The 23,280-nt window shown below is 40.6% G+C and overlaps 1 protein-coding gene across 5 annotated transcripts in view; it reads left to right on the top strand.

Annotated features, from left to right (window-relative positions):
• Positions 1-23,280, top strand: part of lama5 (laminin, alpha 5) — a 152,950-nt gene that overhangs the window by 105,897 nt on the left and 23,773 nt on the right. For all 5 annotated transcript variants that reach the window (XM_086046434.1, XM_086046469.1, XM_086046442.1 and 2 more), the window contains 15 exons: positions 199-310; positions 2,279-2,449; positions 2,522-2,718; positions 2,796-2,912; positions 4,029-4,183; positions 4,252-4,381; positions 4,449-4,551; positions 7,146-7,259; positions 8,514-8,696; positions 9,593-9,735; positions 14,718-14,897; positions 18,582-18,721; positions 18,793-18,952; positions 22,836-22,969; positions 23,050-23,215. In XM_086046434.1, the coding sequence (XP_085902560.1) occupies positions 199-310; positions 2,279-2,449; positions 2,522-2,718; positions 2,796-2,912; positions 4,029-4,183; positions 4,252-4,381; positions 4,449-4,551; positions 7,146-7,259; positions 8,514-8,696; positions 9,593-9,735; positions 14,718-14,897; positions 18,582-18,721; positions 18,793-18,952; positions 22,836-22,969; positions 23,050-23,215 (2,205 nt within the window). The remainder of the gene's footprint in view (positions 1-198; positions 311-2,278; positions 2,450-2,521; positions 2,719-2,795; positions 2,913-4,028; positions 4,184-4,251; positions 4,382-4,448; positions 4,552-7,145; positions 7,260-8,513; positions 8,697-9,592; positions 9,736-14,717; positions 14,898-18,581; positions 18,722-18,792; positions 18,953-22,835; positions 22,970-23,049; positions 23,216-23,280) is intronic.

Below are 23,280 nucleotides of genomic sequence, written 5' to 3'. Positions count from 1 at the left end.
GTCTTTCGACTTCCTCTTCTTCGTTGACTTCCTGGCACCTTAAGCGCTGTGACATCACACCATTAGCCCAGCCATCACACCATTAGCCCAGCCAACACCACAGAAGTGCAAATATCCAACTTGAGTGCTTGGTAGAACATAAACATTCATATTCAGACACCGTTTATGTTCGTGATGATCTTCTGGTGGCATTCTCAGACTGCAGCGATGGCCGAGCAACTCAGCGAGCTGACAAACAGCACCTCTAACACTCACCAGAGGGCACACAACCTGCTGGGCTTCGTCCACATGGTGACCATGGATTTAAATGGTAGGAATCATTATGTATATAAGGGGTGTAACGGTACACGTGGGTGTATTAATATGTTTCGGTATGGCATGTTTGGTTCGGTCCACTTGCGTTCAGTTCGGTCCACATATTAGCACGAGTTTACGCACGGGCACTATTGACTGTTGCACGGGGGAGAGGAGGGCGGCGGCACTAAATAGGAGCCAGGACGCCAGAAGACGTGATAAATCATAAATGCATGGATAAATGGCATTATAATGGCATACGCAAACAAGCCAGAGCTCGAAGGTCCCCCGTACACTGTGGTCTCCTGTTTGGGAACATTCTAGCTTTCCTGTTAAAATCACAGATGGGGAAAGGTCCGTGTATAAGTCCCAAAGTTGTGTGCCGACATTGCTACAGGAGATCGGCGGCTATGCTGTAGCACGTCTAACATAATAATGACTATCCGACTTTGAATGTTTCTTAGACGAGGAAGCAAGCAGTATTTTTAGCCAAAAACAAAGTACAACAGGTCTCTTCTTCGTTCTCCGCCGCTCCTCTCGCAAGCCGTACGATGCATTCATGAACCTCGGAAACATCACAACTCAGCAAAACACAAATCCGACCACAACACAGATAACCCAATTCCTTACAATATGCTGTTGAACATTCAAAGATTTCAATGCCTAAAAAGCATAAATAATTTCATAAAGACTTTAAAGTTACTGTATTTCATTGTAAAAAGAGTTTTAATATAATAATTGTAACTGTTATTTTTTTTCATCACAAAAAGTGTATATATGTACTGTAATGACAACTTGAATACTTAGATGTGTCATAGGCTGTTGCTGCTGAGTGTTTCAGTGTCTTAATAATTTACAAAATTAAGAGACCTTTATTGTTAGTGTATTTTCATGTTGTAATTTCTTGGAATGTCACCCGAATTTTTTTTTTCTAAAAAAAAAATGTACCATTTACTGGTCATCTTTTTTTGTACCGAAAATATACCAAACCGAAGTTTCCAAGAAACCGAACCGAAATGTGATTTAGCGTACCGTGTGATTTAGCGTACCGTTTAGCGTATATATATATATATATATATATACGCTAAACGGTACGCTAAATCACATTTCGGTTCGGTTTCTTGGAAACTTCGGTTTACCAAATTACAAAAATTATATTCAAAAAAATCATATAAAAGAATATTTTATATATATATATATATATATATATATATATATATATATATATATATATATATATATATATAAAATATTCTTTTATATGATTTTTTTTAAATATAATTTTTTCAGTAATTTTTTTTTCGGAAAAAATTGTATTTCGATTTTTCTGACGGACATTGGGATTTCAATTTGATTTGCCACTTCAAATGAAGCTTCAATGCATTTACAACGTACATTTACAAATATGACCGAAAATTACATCATACCATCAAATACATGCAAACTATTACTTTAATAACGCAAGTACACTAAAGAGGTTTTGTGAGGGAAGCTGTCCCTTTTCAAGGTTTTTAAAAGGATTCAAGTGGGGCAAGACCTACTATGTCCTACTTGTATAAATATGCAATCATGTGTCATACTGTGTGTCAAATGTAGTAAATACACAAATATTTTTTAACCCAAAAATGATTTGAATTTTGTGCTAATGTACATGTTCTTTGTACATAAATGTAAGATATGTAAATATTTTTCCCATATTTTTGCTAGCTTCAAACAGAGACCGAGGGCTTAGAAATATAGCCTGTAATTCATATCATGGTATTGATTGAATATTTTGGTCCTAACAGTAATGGTGAGTGTAAAAGTGTAAAAATCATAATGGGAATATTTCTCACTGGGTTATTTAAATTTGACAAGGTAAATAGCATCTTAGCTCCGTTAGCATCTTCCGGTATTCAAGCATGTGCCAAATTGCTAATGTAGCCATCATCTTATTTTATGTCTTGAGGCGTATTGTATACATTGTGGATGTCAACCGTTGCAGACATCATGCAGATGGCAAATTGGTCGCGAAACAGCACAGAAGTAGATCAGGACAAAGGCGAGCAGGGTGGGAAGATGGAGGAGGTAGAGGCCATGTTGGGCAAGATGCGGAACAGAAGCTGCACGGGACAGAAGAAAATGGCCGACCGGGAGAAGATGGAAGCGGAAAAACGTAAGTTATCTCAATTCCGCAACGTGGCGGACAGGAAGTGATGTGTGTGTGTGTGTGTGTGTGTGTGGACAGTGTTGGAGCGTGTAGACAAGGACTTGGCGCGTCGCCAGGAGATCAACATGAATGCGGGCAAAACCGCCAAAGAATTCCTGTCCCGCTTCCATGATAACATGATGGAGCTGCGAGACGCCCTGAACGAGGCAATCAACAAGACGGCCGAAGCCGCAGAGGTCAACAACAGCAACCAGAAGATGCTGGAGGAAAACAAGGTGGGTGTGGTGGAGTCATCGTCTGAGAGGAGGAGGGTGAGGAGCTGTGAATATCACATGATTTTTTGCCATCTCAGAGGAAAGTGGACGAGCTGACATCCAAACGCAAGGAGGTAGATGAGCAGCTGCACATGGCGGAAGACCACGTGGCTCAAGTCAACGAACTGCTGTCCATGCTGCATGACTCCACAGAGGTGTGCACACACATGCCTGGATATGCCATGGACGGAAAATTGCACCTACTCCATCGCACAGCAGTCTATATGTGCACTTACACATCTATTGTACTGAATAGTCCCTCACCATATCATGGTTCACTTTTTTCAGTATCACTATAGCGCAGATTTTGAAATTGTGCATGTCTAATTTTAGATCGTCGATTTGTCGCCATATTGCAGGATTTTGAGATGACCGTTTTTCCACACAGAGTGTTACGGCAGACTCACATAGCAATAAGCGCGAGTCCGAAGGAAATAGTGTGTAAAAGGCAGAGAATGTTCAAAGTTTGGGAGCATTTGAACGCTTAAAAAAAGAAAAAAGTGCAATGTGTCTAGAGCAAAGCAGGACTGGCTTATACATTTGCATGTCTATGGTAAAATAAATATCGTTAGCTAAATTCATATAGTCTGACATCGTTTGTAAGAACACATTTTAACCCCACCACAGATGGTCATGGATGGACACTTTACTGAAAAAATGCTAACAATATAAACCCCTAACAAGCACATTCGTGCATTTGCTGCAGGGCCACAGGTAACGCCAGTCACTCAACATTCAGTATAACATGCATATGTGTATTTTTAATTCATGATTTTGTCGGGTTGAAATGAACCGGGTGCATGCTTCGAGGATCTTAGAAAAGGGTGCTTTTTCACCTAAAATAAATATCTTTTTGAGGGTGGGGGGTTGTCATGCTCGGGTTAGGAGCGCACCATTTGTTTTGCCGTGTTAGAAGAGTGTATCTTAAAAAGTGTTAGTGTCATGTTAGGGGTGAGAAATTTAAAAAAGACTGTTGTCTAGAAGCGGATCAATTCTGGTGGGTTTCTGGACAAAGGCGCATATGCAGAAAGTTCATATTTCCAGTTTTTGATAACATTACTGCAAGTGGGCACCCTCCAGAATCATAATGGTACAGCCCTACGTTCCATCATTCACCACAAACCAGGAATTAGTGTAATAGCTAACCTTTTGGACTTTTACAAACAGTTTGTGCTTGGTCAGGTAGGTCAGTGCTGGCCTGAGTGACATTGTAATTGCGTATGCATGTTTGTTGCACACACACAAACGTCATGGATTGTGTTGTCCCCCAGGATTATGAGCGTTTGGCAGCGCAGCTCGATGGCGCCAGGATACCGTTGTCCAAGAAAGTGCAGGACTTCACTTGGGCCGACTCAAAAATACCCCTGGTGGAGGAAGCTGAGCACCATGCTGATATGCTCCGCGCTTTAGCCGCGAACCTGTCCAAGTAAATGCTCCTGAACGATGACGTGAAAAAAGCAATGTATTATGGGTCTTCATGTGGTGTCTTGTTAGGTTTGTGGAGGAAACAAAGGGCGAGGGTTTGGTGGACATGACCAAGGCCTACAACAATATCGTCAACGCCATCAAAGCAGCCGAGAAGGCGGCAGACGAGGCAGACGAAGCCGCTAGCAAGACGCTGGAGGTTGAAGTCATCTGTTGACATGTTGATTTGGTTCCTCCCGTGTTTGTAACCTTTTGTGTTCTTGTAGAACGTTGGTGATCAGAACCTCGGCCGCATGGCTGACTCTCTGCATAACCACAGTGTGGGGCTGAAGGAGGAAGTAGAAAACCTCAATGAGGAACTCAACAATGGTATCAGTGCCTCCTCGACGATAGCATCTCCTCAGTGGAGAGAATTTGTACACCTTTTGCTAAGCTAGCTCTCGCAAACACAGACTCGCCCATTAGTGGGTAACAGAACAGAAGTCTGACACATGCCTGGCATCACTTGGTTGAATTTAATTATGCGTTTTTGGATGCTAATGTGAAGTTATTCATCTTTAATAATGTAATTATGGTTAAACCGCATGCAAGTATGCAGACTGCTGCATATTCGTTTGAATACCTCAAAAATCAACAGTCCCGCCCTTTGTCTTTGCTCCATGGTAAATGCATTAGCTGTAAAATAATTGTAAATTGTTGTTCGCTCAAAATTTCATTATTCTTCAAATAAGAGGCCTACTGCATAGTGGCTATGCAGTCATCCCTATCGACCTTTGAATCCATCAAAAATCAACCAGACACACCCTTTGCCTTGAAAATAATTGTTCTTAGCTGTTCTTAGCTCAAAATGCTAATATTATCCTACAAACATTAAGCCGAGTTGCTTTCAGGTCGTCCGCATAATCGTTTTGAATCCATCAAAAATTATTAGACACACACTGATACAGTACAGTCCACCAGTGTGCACCTGACTCCTTGGTGTCACCCTGGGTTCCTTTTTCGAAATAAAGAAATAGAAACGTGTTCTTTTTTGCAAGTGTTCACCACAGTGTCACAGAGTACTTGGAGGAACCCATGAAATAGTTGTTTAAGCTTAGGGACACTAAATGCGGCATAAATGATAAAGCCAAAATTAAACAGCAATACTATCTATCCATTATCTATACAGTTTATCCTCACAAGGGTCGCAGGCATGCTGGAGCCTATCCCAGCTGTCTTCGGGCAATAGGCGGGGGACACCCTGAAGTGGTTGCCAGCCAATCACACAGCAATACTGACCATTGGAATTTTTTATCACTTATATTTCAAACTGTGTTCTTCTCTTTTGAATGTAAGTGCTCACATTCCATTCTTTTGGCAAAATCCACCACTATCTGTCATTCCAAATTCCTTTCCTTAGCACCAAACTGGCCCTTTACCTCTCTGTCACCTACGCTTCACCAACATGCTCGTTGAGGCTCCAAATAGATAAGATAAGATAAGATAAGAATGCCTTTATTGATCCCACAGTGGGGAAATTTTCGTTGTTACAGTAGCAAAGTTATAGGTCACACAGGGGCGGCGGCATAATGTGGCCATTAATGTATAACATTGACGGCAAACATTTAGAATCAAACCTATGTAGATATACGCAGTAACATGTGTATATACACATGTGTATACACACCAACCTACATCTACATAAAAGCAAACTCTCCATTCTAGGAATACAATACACTCAATCTCACACCAGTACTACTACTTCTCCACCAACTCACATCGCACTTGTGAAGCTAAAGTCAATTGAGAATATTAATCATCCTATTTTCTCCTCAGTCCACACTCTGACTGACTCTGATTTTACCTCAACAACATTCTTTGCATCCGCTTCCTTCAGAAACACACCTTATGCCATTTTTCTGTCTATCCAGACTGAAGTCTCCAGCCTTGCTGCCCTTCCATCGGTTGTCCTGCACACAAAATGTCTACTCTTTTGTTATGCTTCATATCAGCCAGCTCTCTACCTTTGCCTGTCTAAAGAGTGAATGAAAACACATTTTGAGGAGTTATAATTGATAACAAATTGTCTTGGAAACCTCACGTCACAACAAAATCTCTATAAGCCTCTCAATTTTAAATAAAGTGAAACCATACCTTGATGAGGATGCAAGCAAGATGGATGAACTTCTTCTCAGAATGGCCATCAAAACCTTTTCACGTACTGCCGTGCTCTGCTTCACCAAAACTTGGCTTAGCAAACGCATCCTTGACGCCGCGCTACACCTACCCGGCTTCCATCTTCACTGGTCAGACCACGTCACAGACCTATCAGGGTAGTCAAAATGTGGTGGAATATGCTTCTGTACAGTATCAATGAGAAATGGTGCTTCTGTACAGTATCAATGAGAAATGGTGCACTGATATCACGGAGCTCAACACTCACTGCAACTTAACCATGAACTACCCAGATACAAGCAGCACATTGATTGTTTCACCACAGAAGCCAACACGTTGGACCATTGCTACAAAACATAAAGGCTCAAACCAGTCTGTTGCCCACGCAGCGATAGGCTTGTCTGATCATTGTTTAATACCAGAGCTGTTCACTTGACCCTTTTTTGCCGGTCTGTCCTCCGTCCTCCGCCCGCGACCTGGGTACCCTTCTGTCCTCGTACCTTCGTCCTTATTCATAAAAATGATCGTCCTCTGACCCGTCCCTTCCTCGTCCTTTTAAAGCGTGTCCGTCCTTTTGAAAAAATGAACCAGGAAATAGATGAATTTATGAATGGTGAACATGCGGGGTGATTAGTGTTGTCATGAGAGAGCTAATTGTGTTGCTCTGTGATGTGTTTGCTATGTTAGCTTAGCATGTGTAAATGTTTTCCCTGTGTGACTTTGATATGGTGGATGTAAATCTGGCTGTGAAGTGGAACGTTTGTGATTATTTGTGCTTTGTTTCTAATGATGGTGTTTCCATACCACAGAGTTAAAACCACAGCTGGAAGATGCCCAGAAGCGACTGAACGATGCCAAAATCAAACAAAATCAAGTGGCCATAAACTTCCAGACGGTCCAGAACAACCTGAACTCCTTGTCCAGTATGCATGTTCAACACACACAAACACAATATAACACGCGACTTGGGATTAATTGGTTTATGGTTTACCAGGAAACTGTGGTAACGTCTCACAGAGTTAAAATTGTTGCGACTTTCAGCTTCTCCACAGGAAGTCAAGACTTCTTTATACTTGCATGGACCGTGCGGACGTCACTGTGACAATGCGCCGCACAATTTTACCTTCATACTCTCACAACCAACATGAGTCACTGATAGTGTAGTGGTACACGCGCCCGAGTTGTGTGCGGGCAGCGTGGGATCGATTCCCGCTCAGTGATGGTGTCTGTGTGTGTGCCCTGCTAATAGGGTTGCGTCAGGAAGTGCATCCAGCGTAAAATGCTTTGCCAAATCAATGATGCGAATCGAGCGTGCACTTGATTCGCTGTGGCGAGCCCCGAGGGGAAAAGCTGAAAGGATAACAATAACTCTCATGACCCACATGCGTTGTTTTGAAAATGTGTTGCAGTTTCATGCCAAGTCGGGAGTGTCGCTGCGGCTGGTAGTGGCTAGGACAACAAACAAAGTAACAACAATAGAAACCGTGCCTGCTTGAACAAAGGGACCTAAATGACTAGATGATGCATTTAATTTTATTAGGTAAAAACAGTCTGCAAACATCGGCCATTTGGCCAATGTTGGAAGGGCCGTAATCGGCCGCTTTAATCGGTCGAGCCCTACTTTGGATGCATTTAAATTTCGGCTATTGGCCAATGTGAGTAACGTCATGCATGCTGTCGCAATTATTTTGACCATTTCAGCATCCCTGTGCCCTCATAATGGTTAGTGGAGACTTCGATCATGTTCCTCTCTCTCATTTATAAACAACTTCACACAACTTGTTATACTGCGAAACAGGAGGGAATAGAACTCTGGACCGCCTGTATGATAAATGCTACTAAGGGGAGCGCTTCTTGTATAGTTTAATCAGAAAATAACCTTTTATTTTTATTGCATCATTATTATTATTATTATTACTACTGTTTTTTATGTTTTATGTTGTATTTTTATTATAAACAGCATTTAGTTTCAGCTGCAAATTGCTTGTACTATAAACGTAGATGAGTGGAATTATTATCAACACTTCAAATTGTAATTATTATTATTGCATGTAGCTGAGAGATTGCACGTCTCTGTGAGTAAATATTTCTGTCGCCAGCTGTGTCAGGAGAGTGAAAGAAGTTGTGGCTTATAGCCCGGAAATTATGCTAAGTATTCACTCCTGTGTACACTGCAGACGTCAGTCAGGACATTGACATGGCCAAGCAAGCGGTGAATCAGGCCAATACGTCGACCTCGCAAGTCAATGATGTCCTGCGTCCAATCAGAGAGCAGCTGGACCAATGGCAGCAGACTTATAATGATGCCAACACCACCAACAAGGACGTCAACGAGGCTCTGATGGAGGCCAACAAGACGGGTAGGAGCTTTCACACTGCACGGAATTTAATATGTAAAAAGTGCTATCTTCATGTTCGTTAAGCCACTCGTTTTTAGCCATCTCTGGGCGCGGCCATTTTGTTTTCTTTCCACTGAAAATGACATCACAACTGCTCACAATGACCAATCACGGCTCCGATTCAGAAAACAGGTCAGCTGTGATTGGTCGTTGTGAGCAGTTGTGATGTCATTTTCAGTCGACAGAAGACAAAATGGCCGCCCCCAGAGATGGCTAAAAACAAGCGGATTAACACTTATTCGACAAACGCAATATTTCATCAGAATGCCCTGTTTCAACTAGTGGGCCTGCTGGGAACATATTCTTGAAAAAAATATGTTTGGGTTGACTTCCGCTTTAAGTAGCATTTGAACATGATTTCGGGATGGTGTTGTGTTGATGTTGGTGGCAACATTATGTGATGTCAATAAAAACTGGGCTCAGGCCAGCCTCCAGCCGAGAAGACAAGTGAAGCGAGCCGCGAGCTGTCGGTTAGTTTTAAAAAAATTTACGATTACCCCATTTTGCACTGCTTGTTGCGCACAGAGTTGTTGTTACATAAAATATTTTGCAACTATATCCTCTGTCAGTGTCAATATTTACATCACATGAAACAATGGTGTGCCAATTATGACGACTATACCTCAGCAAATATGCTCATTTTGTCCCACTCCAAAAAAGAGTGTGACCAAATCCCGTGCTGCCGCGACCAACTTTTTCAGTTGGTGCTACTAGTGCAAAAGTTAGTGTAGAGCCCTGTTATGTATCGAGATGTGTGGGCTCGGTCACATTTAAAATTTTGATATTGATATGTGTACAGTATTCCGTGCTCAACTGTATTGTATTTCCTGCATGTGGCTAACTGACGTGTGCTGCAGTAAGCATGCTGGGAGACACTATCCCCCTCCTCCTGAACAAGCTGGACAAGTTACACAACCGCTCCGTGCAAATGCCAAACATCTCAGAGAGTATCAGCCGCATCCGACAGCTCATCCAGCAGGCACGCAACGCTGCTAACAAGGTATGTGCACCACCAGAAGAACACTGGAGAGGGCTCAGACCACCTCCAAGGCTTATATCATCAATCAATCAATCAATCAATCACATTTTATTTATATAGCACTTTTCATACATAAAAATGCAACTCAAAGTGCTTTAAAACATTCAAAGCAAAACATAGAATTATCTTCAATCAAAAGAAAAGATAAATTATTTAAAAGTTGTTGAAAGCCAAACTAAAAAGGTGTGTCTTGAGCTTCCTCTTAAAAATATCAACAGTCTCTGCAGACCTGACATCCTCTGGCAGGCTATTCCAAAGGTGAGGACCAAAATGGCTGAATGCAGCTTCGCCATGCATTTTGGTCCTCACCCTTGGAATAAATAAAAGGCCGGCGCCAGAGGACCTCAGGATCCGCGAGGGCTGGTATGATAAAAGCAAATCAGATAAATAAGATGGCCCAAGACCATTAACACATTTATAAACTAATAAAAGTACTTTAAAATCGATCCTGAAACACACAGGGAGCCAATGCAGCAATTTCAAAACTTGCGTAATGTGCTCCCGCCCTCTGGTTCTCGTCAGCACCCGAGCGGCTGAATTCCGCAGTAGTTGCAGTGGTGAAATGCTCTTTTTCGGGAGGCCAGAGAGCAGGGCATTACAGTAATCTAAACGACAGGAAATAAAGGCATGCATCAGCACTTCCGTGTTAGCCTGAGAGAGAAACGGGCGGACTCTGGCGATATTCTTAAGGTGATAAAAACCAATCTTGGTTACATTTTTAATATGAGGAATAAAACTGAGCTCAGAGTCAAAAATGACGCCAAGGTTCTTCACACAGTGTGAGGGATTAAAAATGTGTAGTTTTGGTAAAAGCTTCTCTCTCTGACCTTCGGGACCGATAACTAAAACCTCAGTCTTGTCCTCATTGAGCTGTAGGAAATTATCTGCCATCCATGACTTGATATCTAAAATGCAATTTAAAAGGGTATCAATGGGTCCTATGTCATCAGGAGACACGGCAATATACAGCTGCGTGTCATCAGCATAGCTGTGAAAGCTGATGACATCCCCGAGGGGAAGCATATAAAGATTAAAAAGTAAGGGGCCTAAAATCGAACCTTGAGGAACCCCACATTTAATTTCATGAGTTTTAGAGGAACAAGTATCCATACTTACAAAGAAATATCGGTCTGTGAGATAGGAATAAAACCAGTCAAAAACAGTACCAGAGATGCCCACTAGATTTTTAAGTCTATTTAATAAAATTTGGTGATCTACTGTATCAAAAGCAGCGCTTAGATCCAGTAGCACCAAGACTGTGAGTTTTCTCACGTCTGCATTGCACCTAATATCATTTAAGATCCTTAAAAGAGCAGTCTCCGTACTGTGGTTCATCCTAAAACCAGATTGATATTTCTCCAAAATATTATTTGTATTTAAAAAATGATTCAACTGGATGAAAACCAGTTTTTCTAAAATCTTACTTAAAAACGGTAAGTTGGATACGGGTCTGTAGTTATTAAAAACGCTCGGGTCAGAACCGCTCTTCTTCAGAAGGGGCTTCACCACCGCCGTTTTAAAGGCAGCGGGGAAGACGCCTGTCTGAAGAGAGCAATTGACTATATTTAAAATTTGTTCTTCAAAAAATCCATAAAATGTCTTAAAAAGAAATGTGGGAATTGGATCCAAAAGGCAGGTTGTTGGGTTTACCTGGGAGAAAAGTCGAACAAGTGTCCTTGCATCAACCAGGGCAAAACTTTCCAGTGTTTCCTCATGTAAATATGATTGTCCGGGTTTATTAAAACTTGTGTTTTGACGGGCTAAAAGACTGGATCTTATGTCATCGATTTTACTTCTGAAGTGGTCTGCAAAGTCCTCACAGAGAGCATCTGTTGGTCTCTGTGGGGACTTATTAAAATCAGAACTAGTTAAAAGTTCAAAGGTGGAGAAGAGAACCCTGGGGTTGTTTTTATTGACTGTAATGAGGTTTGAGAAATAGGAAGATCTTGCCAGTTTTACTGTTTTATTGTAGGATTTCAGTTGTTCGCATAAAATTTCATAGTGTACTGTAAGTTTACTTTTTCTCCACCTCCTCTCTGCACTCCTGCATTTTCTCTTTGATATTTTGATAGCATTGTTTCTCCACGGGGGTACAGTCTTTGTTTTTGTTGTTTTAATTAAAAGTGGAAAATCATCATATAAAATAATAAAAGAGGTGACTTTTGGCCGGACTTCGGCATGGCGGCAAGCCTAAGTAGCAAGCTCCCTGACATTTCTCACCCTTCAACCAGACTCTTGCTCGGCCCGTCACTCATATTTGAAAATGGCATTCAAAGAAGACGTTGCCTGAGGACAATTGGGCTTGCGAGAGGGGAGAGGGTTGGGCATTTTCTGGTCTTAACAATACTACCGAAGACTAAACTACGACCTAAATAATTTCTATACTATGACAAGCTATGCTAAATAAACTAACCAAACGCTATGCTAATAAAGCACTAACCTGAAAGTTGATGTAAAGATCTTCGCAAACACTACTATTCCAACTCCAACTCGATACGGAGGCGTGTACGAGACAGCGGCTGAGTGACTACATCAAGATTCCTAAAGCGACTTCAGGATTCCCTGCTAGTCTAATCCAGAGGACCGAAAGCCAAATTCACATGCAGTGCAGTGTTTAACCTGAAGATGGCACCACAGACACTTTTTGCCCTAAATTCAATACTTTAACAAACATGCACTACAATGTCAAAATAATGACCAGGACTGTAGACAGCATTGGTAGACACCTGTTTGCAATAAAGTTGATTCGGGGGTGAGAAACTCTTTAAACATCTTAAAGCAAGCACACTCAGTGACTGTAGAATCACATACGCCACACACAAACAACATGGTGCATTCAGGGTACTTTCACAACGTTCAGCAACTTGTAAACACAGCGCCGTTCTGCACATTAAGCGTTTCTCTTTGATTGTAACACTTTAAGATGGAGAAAAGCCAAAAATCATTGAAATCATGATTGAATTTCAATTAATCGTCCAGCCGAATTTGTATATGTATTTTCTTTTATCTTGCAGATTTTACTCTGCTGTCAGGTCTGCATTTCAAATACCTTAGCTTATCTGGATAAATAAAGGTTAAATAAGTATATTACTTAATTGGCAACTCTTATGGAGTTTTTAATTACAGCATCGTTGAAGTATTTGCTATCTGTAAATGTGTTTGGCATGTGCATGGCATTTTTTTTAAGAACGAATTGTACATTGCAACTTTTCTGTATCACAATTCGAAAGGTTATTTGTCAAACAATTAAAAGTAACATTGGGAATGAGAACTAGTATGGGTTTAGGGAAAATAGGATCACTACATTTGCAGTAATGGTAGAGGATATTGCAAAAGCTAATGAAGATAATGAATATTCTAGTTTGTATCTCGATTTCAATAAAGCTTTAGACACGACAGATCATAGAAAACTACTTGTGAAACTGGCGAAGTATGGGATAAGGGGTGTTGCCTATTCATGGCTAGCAAGCTATTTAGAAAATAGACAGCAATGTGTAAAAATGCATAATAATGTGTGAAAAGATACAAATAGTTTAGAAGGGTTACAAATGGACAGAGCTGGGCACTTGACCCTTTTTTGCCCGTCCGGCCGCGACCCTCCACCCTTGACCTGGGTACCCTTTCGGCCGCGACCCCCCGGCCATATTCATAAACATTGTCGGCCCCCACCCCGTTACGACGCTTTGGAAATGGAGTACTGAAAGGGTCAATTATTGGTCCAAAACTATTTATATTATATATAAATGAAATTAGTAGAGTTCCAGATTTTTTAAAATATGTCATTTTTGCTGATGACACAAATATGTTATGTTCAGGGAAAATTTTAAAAGAACTTTTGTGTGAAGTTGGAAGAGAGTTTGAAAATATTAAGTCATGGTTTGATGTAAATAAATGATCTCTCAATATCAAGAAAACCAAATTTGTTTTATGGCATGGAATTGTGGGGCTCTTCCCACAAAACTACAATAAATGCAATTGTTTTGCAAAAGAGAGCAATATGAATTATTAATAAGACTTACTATTATGCAAATACAGAAGTTGAAGACTTATATTAAAGTAAATGATGCAAATAATGTTTGGAGCAAAAATAAATTCTCTTCCTCACTTCATACATAAGCTCTTTGAAATCCGGTAGTCTCAATATGGTTGAAGAGGTGTTTGTAAATTCATTGTGCAAAATGCTGTTAAGGGGATTAAAAGGAGATGTGTTTCTTTTGTTGGAGTGAAATATTGGAATGATGCAAGTATATATCGGAAAACCTGCAAATCACTTTTAGTTTTTAAAAACTTCTACGATTGGCTGGCAACCAGTTCGGGGTGTCCCCCGCCTACTGCCCAAAGACAGCTGGGATAGGCTTCAGCACGCCCGCGACCCTTAATATGGATGGGAAAAACTTGTTCGCAAAGCTATTTTTGAAAGTTGTAGAGAATGATTTGGATGACAATGATTTATCTATTGCTATTTTCATTTTGTCTTTTTTGTATTTACATAAAAATGTAGATAGGTAAATGCAGCTATATAGTACCTTTGAAGGAGGAGAAAAGGCCAGGCTTAAATAAGATTTAGCTTCTGCCTGTGCCGCTGTGATATTTGACTGTTAATTGTTGTATTGTGTGTATATTATGGATTGTACTGCATGATTGATGACAGAATAAACAATGTACTACTACTACTACTACTACTACTACTACTACTACAATAGCATGCACCAAATGTCTCAAGGCTACTACTACAATAGCATGCACCAAATGTCTCAAGGCTACTACTACAATAGCATGCACCAAATGTCTCAAGGACCCATGACGAATTTGCATAGCGATTCGACCTTTTTGGTTCTAAAGTAGCCATTTTTTTCACCCAGCTCACACGCTACCCTATCGAGGAAAAGGGCTATAGAACATGAATGTAACTTTCTTCTGTGTCCTCTCCTTCCTGCATCCAGGTGAGCGTTCCTGTGAAGTTCAATGGCACATCAGGCATCCAGGTGCGCACCCCATCCAACCTGGCAGACCTAGCATCCTATACCTCCCTCAAGTTCTACATTACGTTGCCCGAGGCAGCGCGCTCCCGTCGACAGGATGACATCACCAAGCAGTTTGTCTTCTACCTCGGCAACAAAGATGTAAGCAGCGCCATGAGAACACACCCGTGCTCTAATTTTTTTTTTATTATGACACTTGAGCCCCTTTCACACTGCAAGTCAAAACCTTTTTCCTGTCTTTTTCCAGTGTCACTGTTTTGTTTGGAAGGTACCAAGGTTACTGTATATTAGTTTAGGATTTTTCATCGACTTTGCTTTTTTTTTCATTTTGACATTTGTTTTCAAAATCCAGTTAGTTTTAATTACATTCTAGAGCACGTTCTCCTTTTATTTATTTAATGTTAGTTTTTTTTTTAAATACTTGTAGTTTAGTTTTTTTATTTGGGGTGTTTGTTGTGTGCAAAATTAAGAGGTCACAGTATGTTATGTATTCTAAAAGCTCAACAAAATATACCAGTTTGAAAACTGTACAAACTTGAGATACGAGTGACCCAACTTGGGAGTTTTTCAAAATAGCCCTCATTTGGCTGCTTGTTTTGCTTTTACATGCAAGTGCTAACTTGAGATACGCGCCTGTATGGTCGAAGGAAATTCACACACGCGCACACACACACAAATACATACATTTAGAAACTGTGTGGACAACCGGATACACACAAAAACATAAATTCTCAGAACTGGGCATCGTCTAACCGCCACCGCGTTCCGTCCTGCATATTTAATCGACCACGTGGTCCCGGTCCATCCTTCGTCGGCGAAAGCCAATCGACGTCGAGAACATAATCATCACGACACAAGCAGCCGCTGCACACACACGCCGCCAAACAAAGAAAAAATATCAAAACAACATATACCGTATTTTCTGGACTATAAGTCGCTCCGGAGTACAAGTCACACCAGCCATAAAATGCATAATAAAGAAGAAAAAAAAAAACATATAAATCGCACTGGAGTATAAGTCGCATTTTTGGAGGAAATTAATTGTGCTCTTAGTACACATCTTTCCACCGATCTACGATGGTAATATTTAGCTAACATTCACACATGTAGCATACAAGAAAGTTACGGTAAGATAACTTTAAACTCACCAAAACGGTTGTAGATCGATTAAATAAGTCTTTTATTTACCCCGACTGTAAAATGTTTCCAAGTCTTAAAAGTTAAAGTTAAGTTAATTATCTCTTTGTTCTCTTCCCCGCTCTTAGCTCCGTACGTGTGGCTGATGCAAGACCCCAGCCAGTGTCTTAAAGCAACAGTACACTATTTTGTATAGATGTATATTGATAGACAGTCAAATTGTCTTTATCATACTATTTTAATTACTTCTTTATCAAAATGTTAGATTTTAACCGTTTAAATTATTCATGCATTTTAATAGCTTTTAGGATTAATCTTTATGTTTCTTTATGTGGGTTACTATAAGGTGTGAAATGATAAACACTATACATGTTATTCTGCCCTTTGTAAAGTCAATATGTAAGGCAGGTTTATATGCAGCCTTAGAACGCCCTCCTGTGACGTTGAAAAGGAAAGAGATATAATATAATGTGTTAATAATTTCACACATAAGTCGCTCCATAGTATAAGTTGCACCCCTGGCCAAACTATGAAGAAAAATGCGATTTATAGTCCAGAAAATACGGTAATATGGATTAGAGGTCCCAGAATTAAGATGGCAGACACTACCAGAGGTGGTTGAAAACAACCAGGCCAAGATCCTGTGGGACTTCCAGATCCACTGACAAACTGCTGATAGCCAACCAGCCTGACGTAGTGGTGGTGGGTAAACATTAGAAGACAGCGGTCATGATAGATGTAGCAATCTGAAATGATAGCAACATCCGGAAAAAGGAACATTGAAAGATGGAGAAGTACCAAGGGCTGAAGGAAGAACTAGAGGAAATTTTGGATGGTAAAGGCAACATTAGTGCTAATAGTGATCAGGGCACTGGGGGCAGTCACACCCAAGCTGGATGGATGGCTAGCAGATACCAGGAACAACATCTGACATCACCGTGCATGAGAGTGCAATACTGGGAACAAGCCTTTGTTAGAGGACCCGAGCTTGAAGAAGATACTGCCCAGCATACATACAGATACCGCATACATACATACAGACATACATAGATACACACATACATAACTGTAACAGATGTGCCGCCTATGTGAAAGGATATTGCACAAAGCCAGAAATGTCAAGTCCAACAAACGGACAGGAGAAAATGTGGATCCCAAAAAATGCAGAACTGGACAAAATCGTCGAATACAAAAAATTTTAATTACAAAATGCAAAAATGACAGACAAAGTATGAACAAAAGACACTGGTGAAAACAAAGCCAGGGAACATCAAATTGGAACACAAAATGCTTGCACAAGGCAAAGAAGAATTGATTAACCGAAAGACAAAAACGAGGTTGCAAAAAACTCCAATAACACGAAACGCAAAGCGCTCAGTCAAAGTGACGAGGACCTAAAATCTTTACACTACCAAAAACCCTTACCGGAAAAAATTGTGAACAAGATACAAGAACGAGAGGTCTAGAAAACAGAGGTTGGGCTGTGAAGCGAGCAAGGTCAATAATCCGACAGGAAGCGGTAGTGAACAGAGTCCTTTTAAAACTAGCTGTTTATGATCAGCCACAGGTGCGCAGTTGATGGTAACGTCCCCCACTACAGCTGGGCAGCAACAAACGAGAGAGAGGGAGAGAGAGGGCACAGAACAAAACATGACAAGAAAAAAAGGGTCTTATAATATTCACATCTCCCACGCTTTTGTGTTGAAAGCAATTTCAGCTGTCTCACGACTGTTGTCAACATAACACCAGTGATTTAATCTACGGTAATGTAAATACCCTATAGTTGGATCCTAGTTGCTTTGTGAAAGCGCACACAGTTGTGGTTACAACCCAGCCCTCTTAGTTCTGTGAAGGCCTCGATAGACCAATCCGACGTCCGACAACGATAAGCATCGGGGAGTCGGATTGCGGCATCTGATTAATGCAGTGAATACCGTCCTAACATCAGATCCCGTTTAGAAGCGTCTGGTGGGCGTTTCAGCATGTTGAACCTGCATCGTAAGTCGTGACATTTGGTCACTCTTGTTGGCTGTTGCTAACGAATCAGCGCACGGGGAAAGAACAGGAAGTGACGAATGCGGATAAACAGAAAGCGATGGGAAGCCTTGATAATTCTGCCTTTGCCGCCTTAAAGTTTTTACAAGTACAAGAGCGAGGGTTGACAATGTAAGTATTTCACGATACTGTGTCAAGAGCGTAAGGGTTTGCTTCACATGTGAGTTCATCGTGAATGAAAATATAGCGGAATGCATTGTTTACATTGTTAGATTCCGCCCCGCCAATAGCTTTCCGGTTGGCTTCATTTAACCATGAGGAATAGTGACTACCGCCACCGATGGTATGGAGGGATATTACAGCTCACGCATGCGCAGAAGGTACTTTAATGGTCAGCGTCGCTGTCTGTCGTTGCAGTGTATTTTTCCAGCGCGACGTTCCGACAGTTGGCCCGAGGGTAAGTGTCGGTCACAGTTGGCCGATTTCGGACTGGTCTATCTAGGCCTTGAGAACGGAACTGATCCAGCAATTTTGCAGGATCTTTGTAAGAACTGTCCACTCTGTGGTTTGCGTAGGTGTGGCATTGAGTGCACATGGTGCTTTTAATCAGCATGACCAGTAAATTCATTATATGGTGCCATGGCTCTGATGGTTGTGAAAAGGGTCCATCGTGTTGACCACTGGTCTTTGTAGTCCTCTAAGGACTTCCTGGGAATGGCGCTGGAGGGGAAGAGGCTGCGTTGGTACTTCAACATTGGAGGAGAAACGGCAGAGGAGGTGATGCCTGAGGATGTCCAGTCCAACGGGAACTTTAACAGTGTGGTCCTGGAGAGGTAGTGTACAGCCCACATGCAAGTGTGTGACTTTGTATTGTTTTCCTTACACTGTGTTTTTTATGCTGAAGGATTCTGCAATATGGTCAGATGTCCATGTCTTCAGAGGCCTCTGAAGGTGACCAGAGGGTTACCAAAGCCTATGTGGAAGCGGGAGGAGATCAAGGGCTTCTCAACCTTTTGACCAGTGACACCGTCTTCTATGTGGGGGGTTACCCCAGTACTTTTAAGGTAGGCCCACGCACCACCATAATAAAATATATATAATTCATAAATGTGTGTCATTGTCATTACTAGGGCTGTGCAATTAATCGAAATTCTATTACGATTTCCATTGTTACACTCCACGATTACAAAACTGGCATAATCGTAAAAAAACGATTATTAATACTAATTTTGAGTTGTTTTGAGGCATGCACACACGAGTTACTCTGCCGCGCTGCCCTCTCCAAGCTAGCCAGCCAGCCAGCCCGCACCCCGCAAGTCACACTGCACACGCTCCTACTCAACATTTTAACAGAGTAACAGACCTAAAAATGGCACAAAACCCGCCACAGGAACGACTTGTAATCAAGCAAGGCAAGTCGAAATCGCTTATTTGGTTACATTTTGGGTTTGCCGTGGAAGACGGCGAGCAAAGACGTATAAAGTGCAAGTTGTCGCTGCATCCCCCGGCAACACAACGAATCTATTCAACCATCGTTTGGTTTACGATGATGTTATGATACACCAAAGCAAGAAAACACCGAGTTATATTTGGCGTCGTCTGCAACGCAAATCTCAGTCGTTGAATCACTGTATGCAGCAACCCCCACCCATCAACATTGGAGAGACACAAAAAGATAACAGAATCTATTACCCGGACAAGGCTTCCAAATGTTTAGGGCACAGACTCCACTTCGCAATCGGCACGAGGGATTTATTTTAAATAACATATCTTATGCAAATATACACTACTTTTATTAGCACAAAACTAGAAACCATGCTAAACATTATTACTGTGACTTAAGTTAAATTTCTTTATTAGTCTATAATATGAAGTCAAATTTTTTGTGTTCATTTTTGTTTCAATTTGCTTCAAATGCAATTTGCAAACATATTATTGGTCATTATATTGTAATACAGTTTATATATGGCCTTACTGTGATTTAGAAGTATTGTATGGATTACGCACTAGTATGTAACAGTCAACATTTAAAATAGTTTGACCCAATTAGCATATTAAATTTATAATTTATCAGAATCAAATTACTTTAACCTTGTTTACTATGTCTAAATATTACTTTAAAAACAAAACAATAAAGGCTCCAGACAAAGGTCTAAGTGTATAGATGAATAGCATGTCTGTTATTCTGTCAAAATTGGCATTTTACTCCAAGCAGTTTACTACTTTGACAATTTATAAGTGCATAGCAAGTTAACTCGTTTGTTTAAAAAAGGAAACCATACTTTAATTTGCACTTTATTTATTTATTTATTTGTATATTTATTTTTTTACAATTTTTGTTTATTCCACATTTTGAGAAAAAGCAACCCAACCAAAAAGGAAAAAACAATAACAAGAAATGAGCCTGTGTTAATGCCATCTTCATATTGTCCATCAAAGTCTTTCCCTGAATGTCAACCATTTACCCCAGTTCTTCAAGAAGAGATCCTCCTTCAGCTTCAGTCTGTACATAAGGCGGTCCATGTCCAGTATTTCGTCCACAATCGATATCCATTGATTAAACAATGGCGGATCAGTCTTAAGCCATTTCTTTGTTATCGCCTTTTTACCGGCCACCAGGAGAACATTGACTAGATATTGGTCCTCTTTATGCACTGCATCTTTCAATTGTCCCAAATATAAAATCAAACAAGTCTTTGGGATCACATATCCCAGAACATCACAGAGAGCTGAGTGGATGCTCCCCCAGAAGGGTTGGATACGAATGCATTCCCAGAACACGTGTGTATGGTTTGGATCCATATGTTTACATTGCCTCCAGCATGGCTGTTGAGCTTTAATCTGTTTACTTTTAATGCTAGGTGTAATAAAATAACTTGTTAAATTTTTCCAATTGATTTCTTTCCATTTTGGTGAAGACAATGTTAAGTTATGTGTCCGCCACATTTCACCTATGGAATCACCTCACCCAGCTCTCTCTCCCATTTAAGTTTTACATACAGTGTTGACTCTAACCTAGAATCCATCAAAAACAACTATACAAAACTGAGACAATTTTCGGAATAGTGTCACCATAAGCTCGTGCGAATAGTTTTATGATACAGTGTATTCCTTCTTCACCTTTCTTAATTTCTTTATCATAATAATCTCTCACTTGCAAGTATTTAAAAAAAGTCCCTATTATAGTCAAATTGTATGTATCTTTTCATTTCTGGAAGGTTATCATTTCTCCCCTTTTAATAAGAGTACATATCGCCGTAATGCCCTTTTCTGCCCAAATTTTAAACCCATCATCCAGTTTTCTTGGTTTGAAGTTTGAATCAAAAGAAATCCATTTCAGCAGTCGAATTTCCTTTCCTATTTTCAATTGTTTCACTACATGGTATATTTATTTATTTTTAAACAAAAAAATAATTAAACTTAAATTATTATAGCGTTTCAAAGAAATCTGTCTTAATATTTTTCAGGTTTAAACCTGTTCTTGTTTTGTAGCAAAAACTAAATAATCGTTTGAATAATCGTGATTTTAATTATTACCAAACAATCGTGATTAATATTTTTTTCATAATCGAGCAGCCCTAGTCATTACAATAGAAGAGTTTTTTTCTAATAGTGTTACCGTCCTGAGGCGAAGCATGCACCGCTATGGGACACCCAACAGTAATAAATATAATTGAGTATTATTATGAGGATAGCGGTTCAGAAAATGGATGGATGGATTATTGTGACACACAGAATGGAATAGTATGCAGTTTGGCGTCAGCCGGCTGGATGTTGCTTTGTACAGGGAAATGTAAATGTTGTCATTTTGTCAGCTAGCATGCATTTGGGACAGAGACTCCAAACTTTGCTATTTCATCCACAGGTATATATGAAATTCTAAACATAGCTAAGTATGATTGGAAAACACAATACATACAGTGCTATGAGAAGATATTTGTCCTCTTTTCAAATTCAAGTTTTTTTGCATTATTTCCCCACTTAAATGTTTAATCATGGAATCATGGCTCACCTGTTTTCTGAGTTTGGACAGCGAGTGGCAAAATGGCAACTGCCCGAGATGGGTAAAAACGGGCTTTACTGCTTAATTCATGTTCCACAAATGCAATATGAATCAGAGTACTGCGTTAAACTAGTGGGGCCACACAGCACATTATTATACACATACTTTGCACATGCAGGCTTAACTTCACTTTAATAAATCAAATCACCATTTAAAAACAGCATTTTTTGTTGTTGTTTTTTTTGTCTGATATTTTGATTTGTGTGATGATGTTAAACTATGCAAAAAGTAGTGTTTTCTAATTAGTACTGTAAGGGAAGCAAGCACCTCCCCGTATGGTTAGAAGCTATATTACCTTTTACTCCAGCAGCCAGGGCGTACGCAAGGGATGTCAAATTCATTTTTGTCGCGGGCCACATTGTACTTATGGTTTCCCTCGGAAGGTCGTTATGATGTGAACCCATATAAATGTACGATCGCCTTATGTTGTCACTTCTACCCAACAAATTGATGGATAACTAGTTTTGAAATCAGAAGCCAGTAAATTGTTTGTTCAACTGTATTTCAGTTTATTTTAAAGGAAGGAATTCGTAACAAAAAAATGTTGCAGTGTATCACATGTCAGTGTTGTTGAAAGTAAAGACAATTTGCAAGAAACATGATGTCGACGGACACGATCTGCCTTCACGGGCCACGTAAAATGATTATGCGGGCCGCATTTGGCCCCGGGGCAGAGACTTTGACAGATGTGACGTACACTTAAATTAATTCAGTGTCACCTTCATAACAGCAGAATACACTTTTCTAATTATATTGCTCTAAGGGCAGACACCCATATGGGAACGCCATGACTAATTTTTACACCAGCAGCCAGGAGAAACAATCATATCTTTGATATAACTGTATTTAAGGTAAATGTCACCATATTTGTGCCCCCTGTGCAGCCCCCTCCCCCGCTAACCCTGCCCAACTTCAGGGGCTGCATGGAGTTGGACACTCTCAATGAGGAAGTGCTCAGCTTGTACAACTTTGAGGAAATCTTTCATCTGAATACCTCGCAAGAGAAGCCATGCGGCAGGTGAGGGCCTGCACCCGTCCACATCGTTGACTTCCTGTGTTCGGGTGTTGATGTGTGCTTGGTTATAATGCCGTAAAAAGGTCCAAGCCAGCGCTAACACAGGCCTGGGTGAACGATGCCGCCTATTTCGACGGCACCGGCTTCGCCGAGGTCTCCTTCGGCGACGAGTCGGCGCGCATGCAACGCTTCGAGCAGGAAGTCAAGCTGATCTCCCACAAAGGGATTTTGCTGCTGCTTCAAAACAGAGTATGCGTCCATCAGATGACCTTCAATGCCGTGACTCTGTGCTGAGCGCCTGCATTTCCTCAACC

This window comes from Filicampus tigris, chromosome 1, assembly GCF_054856515.1.
Source record: "Filicampus tigris isolate MCC_2025a chromosome 1, RoL_Ftig_1.0, whole genome shotgun sequence".
Taxonomy (NCBI): domain Eukaryota; kingdom Metazoa; phylum Chordata; class Actinopteri; order Syngnathiformes; family Syngnathidae; genus Filicampus; species Filicampus tigris.
The sequence above is the reverse complement of the archived record's forward strand: the minus strand, read 5'-3'. Positions and strand labels throughout refer to the sequence as shown.